This window comes from Centruroides sculpturatus, unplaced genomic scaffold, assembly GCF_000671375.1.
Source record: "Centruroides sculpturatus isolate CEXI.00-Female unplaced genomic scaffold, Cexi_2.0 scaffold99, whole genome shotgun sequence".
NCBI lineage: Eukaryota > Metazoa > Arthropoda > Arachnida > Scorpiones > Buthidae > Centruroides > Centruroides sculpturatus.
In genome coordinates, this window is record NW_019384321.1 from 474,729 (window position 1) to 479,226 (window position 4,498).

Below are 4,498 nucleotides of genomic sequence, written 5' to 3' on the forward strand. Positions count from 1 at the left end.
AAGAAAGATCTGTAACGACCCCTGCACAGTTTTTCCGGCCGAGAAGTTAAAGTTAAATTCTCTTTACGATCTGCGGAAAAGAGGGAAAAGTAAAGTGGAGAGGAAGGAGGAGGAAGAAAAGACAGACAGTAGGATCCATCTGAACGGCGTTCGTTTGGATAGTTAACCTTCTAAGTTTAATGTTGGTGTGCAGTTTTTAGGTTGGAAGGCCGTGGCCCCCCGTAGGGTCTAAAAATCCCGAGTGTAGCGAACACCATTAATTGAGAGCCGCCACGAATAGCTAAGAATAAAGGTTAGTGCCGAGTGGCTGTCAGTGAATAACTTATATCTATTTAATAGTAATAATACAGAATGCGAGTGCGAGACAAGGCTAACTTAACTGCTAGATAGACAGCACGAAAAACAAACTAGAACAACGACAAAATCGAATACACACACAGTCCGGACAAAACACAAATAAGCAAGACTCCCAAAGTTTTTTTCCACTCTAACCTAACATGTCCTAATTTAACTTACAACCAAGACTAACCGAAAACTGAGTGGAAAATAACTAGAAGAAAATACAGAAAATAAAAAGAAAGAAAAAAAAAATAGTAACAATGTAGCTATTGATAAACTACAGAACAAAGCATGGGGAAGCTAGTTGCCATCTATTGCACAGGAGTGAATACACTCAATGTCCCTACAAAGGGATGTGAAAAAATGGAATATTGTAGGCATGTGAATGAGTTGGTGCAGGCTGCATGCCAGTTGTAACTTTCAACAATAGCAGCTCTAATTTAACTTTCCCTTATCATCCACATATATGTGAAGAAAAAAATTCTCCGAACTTTCGAGCCCCGAAAATTTTACAAGGTTATTAAATAAATTATTTTCTAAACAAACGCAAAAATAATAAGGGTACATGTCGGAATTAAAACCTTTTAAAATTAATTATACGAGTTTTTCATTGTAATAATATATAAATGTACACATAAAAAGCTATATTTTTATTCATAAGCGAAATCATATGTGCATAACAGCGAGTTATTTAATTTGAAATGAAATTTTCTTTTAGTCAAAAATGTATCTATAATTGTCCATATTTAGTTCAAATTATTTCAAGTTAGAAATTGCTGGACATAGGGCAGGTTTCTAAAGGCAATTATCACGCCACTTTTAAATGAGAATCAAACCTTTTATGTTAATAACTTTTTTATGGAAATCAAAGTATTAATTTACAAAAATTATTATTTTAATCTGCTGCCTTTTTTTAAAAAAACAATAATACTGGTTTAATTCACTAAAAATACAGACAAATAAATTAGGTTAAGTGGCAATTATTATGAAGATAAAATCTTTATAAAGAAAGAAAGAAAGATCTGTAACGACCCCTGCAGTTTTTCCGACCGAGCAGTTAAAGTTAAATTCTCTTTACGATCTTTAAATCGCATCATATTTTTGCATAAATTCAATTACAGCTTCAAGCATGCCAACAGATAAAAATTGTTAAACACTGATGGAAACGAACGAGTTAACTTACACATATCACCGCTCGGGCAGAATTTTTACTTCGAATTTCGAACTAACCGAATTCTTTAACATATGAAAATCTATTATATCCACGGCCGGGACAAAAGTACACTTACGAACTAACAAAAACTTTCCTGTATTAAGGATCAGACCGAAATAAGCATTGTCATAATTAAATCAAATAAATTAGTACGGACAAGTGTCGATGGAACAATTCTTTATTCGAGAATGTTTTACATAACATTTTAATTACATATTAACAATTCAGATATTGATATGAAGTCATAATAATGAAATTCATTAAGATAAAAGCGCGTTTCCAACAAACTTATACATAAACACTGTTCTATATATTCAAGCAAAATTTGCAAATAGATAATTTCAGCAAATTCGAAATGTTTAAATTTTGTGTTAAAATTACGTGTGCCAATAAATATTGAGTTCTGTCGATCAAAAAAAGTTGTTTGTTGTAAAATTATATTTCAAGAAAATTACATCCAAGAATGAATATTGTGATGCTTTTATAGTTGAAACTTTCAAAAAATTAAAAAATAACTTTAATTTTAAACTGGCTTTACTTGTACCTTATGATTATGATACATAAATAAAAATTATAAATTTCGAAGGAAAATTCTTTCTAATTGTGAATATTGTAATGATTTTTTAAATCTATGTTTCGAATGAATTTCTCTGGACATAATTGACATTCATACAGTTTTTCTCCGTTGTGGATCCGAAGGTGTCTAATTAAGTTTCCTTTTACTGAAAACTTCTTTTTACATTCTTCACAAGTGTAAGGCTTTTCTCCGGTGTGGGTGCGAAGATGTCTAATTAAGTCTATTCTTTGTGTAAACAGAAGTTTACACTCGTCACAAGTGTAAGGCTTTTCTCCAGTGTGAATGCGAAGATGTGTAATTAAGTTTCCTTTTTGAGAGAATTTTTGTTTACATACGTCACAAGTGTAAGGTTTTTCTCCGGTGTGGGTGCGAAGATGTCTAATTAAGCTTCCTTTTACAGAAAACTTCCGATTACACTCATCACAAGTGTAAGGCTTTTCTCCTGTATGTATTCTTTCATGACGTTGCAAATCTAGTTTAGCTGTAAAGTTCTTCTTACAGTGTTTACATAAAAATTTCTTTTGGTTCCTTTTATCTGCAATTAAAAAAATTGTATTAAATAATATTTTATTTGTGAGTAATAAATTAATTTTCTTCAATAGAAGCAATAAATAACCAATAATAGTATTTAACTATAAATAAACATTTATATTTCGAAAAGCAGATTTCTGCATCAAAACATAAAAACTAATTTTACAAATGACAAATTTCGACTATAAATACATAATACTACTAATATTTTCAATCACAGCGAAATAGAGACAACATATTAAAGTAAGCAATTTCTGTAAAACATTTTAAAAGTGTTTTTATATCTTTATGCTTTTGCATTGCTCCTTATTTCATGAAATAGATTTGCTCCTGCTTCTTCAAGTAAAACACTATCTAATATACAAGTTTTTTCTTTAATCTTGGAAAATATTTTCTTCTAAACGTTCTNAATAATTTCAAAATAAATTTTGAGAAAACACAAAATTTATAGTGTTCCTATACTTTTGTAACAGACTGTAATTTAAAATCATTGCAATTATGTTTAGAAGATGTCAGAAATAAATTATAGCCTATATAGTATCTTGCATACACAAGGCATGTTTGTCACAGTGATAGCAGCATTTCCAAATTACAGGTATACCTCGACTTACGTCGTTCCCGATTATACGTCGTTTGTCAGAAAAGTATATGGAAAAATAAAATTCAAGTTTAAGTCATTTTATTCGACTTTACGTCTGTCCGCCACAAATATTTGAAGTCGTAATATCACTAGAAAAATGTTTAAAGCACATAAAATCATAAATATATACATTTACAAGTATGTACTGTATTAAAGTACATGCATTCATAAATTTAAATTACTTTTTTCTGTACTATATTAAAAACTAAAATTTATTTGTTTGTAAAGCTTAAAATAGATCCTTATTAACCATATATTATTAAAAATGCATTAATAAATAAAATACAGAACGGGAATTGTAATTTATGGTTTAGCCTAGTGGCAAGTAGATTCGGAGACAAGTAAATTCGACTTACGTCGTTTTTCGACTTAAGTCGTTCTGCTGGAACCAATTGCCGACGTAAGGCGAGGTATACTTGTATATGCTTACATAAATGTATATGATACAGTAGCCAATATACATGTATGATGTAATAGGCTATAATCTATTCAGTCATATCCCAATTTTCAAACTGATTGTTTAGCAAAGTGAAAATAACAACTTAAACATTTCCATTATAATTTGCAGCAAACAAGATCCTTAGCCAAAAATTTAAGCTTATGAAAGATGCATATAAGAGGGAACTATCAAAGCTGCAGAAATCAAAGTCATCTGGAGTGGGCATTAATAATATGCACAAAATCAGATTTCTGCATTTCGACCAGATGGGTTACCTGAGGGACTCCATGCAGGCAGATAAAAGTGAGGATACCATCAGCCTCAGCACCTCCCTTGAAAATGTAAGTGCAAACATAATGTTGGCCACATAAATGTGGTATGATGGTGGCAACAGTATAGTTGCTTACCTAGAACATTGATTGTTGCCTTGTACCAGTTATGGATGATTTGATATATGAATGTCACATTCTAACATGGTCATTAGACATGTACACTACAACATGTAGTGCACATGCCTTAATTAATTAATAATGCAATGCTGGTTTTGATTTCAGGACAAGTGTAGTCAACCCATAGCTACAGAAAGAGAAGACTCGATGTGTACTGAAGGAAGTGACTTCCAAGAGCTATCTTTCGCAATAAATAAAAGCATGGAACCAAATACTCCAGCAAGTAGCTCGATCTCAGGAAGTCACTCAGTAATGCCAACGACATCGACATCGACATCAAACAGCCAGCCGTCTAGTCCCCATCCGATGG

At 31.6% G+C, this 4,498-nt stretch overlaps 1 protein-coding gene across 1 annotated transcript in view; it reads right to left on the bottom strand.

Moving 5' to 3' along the window:
* Positions 1-4,498, bottom strand: part of LOC111625708 (zinc finger protein 271-like) — a 23,307-nt gene that overhangs the window by 11,591 nt on the left and 7,218 nt on the right. The window contains exon 2 of the mRNA XM_023368929.1: positions 2,226-2,601. Within this exon, the coding sequence (XP_023224697.1) occupies positions 2,226-2,601 (376 nt within the window). The remainder of the gene's footprint in view (positions 1-2,225; positions 2,602-4,498) is intronic.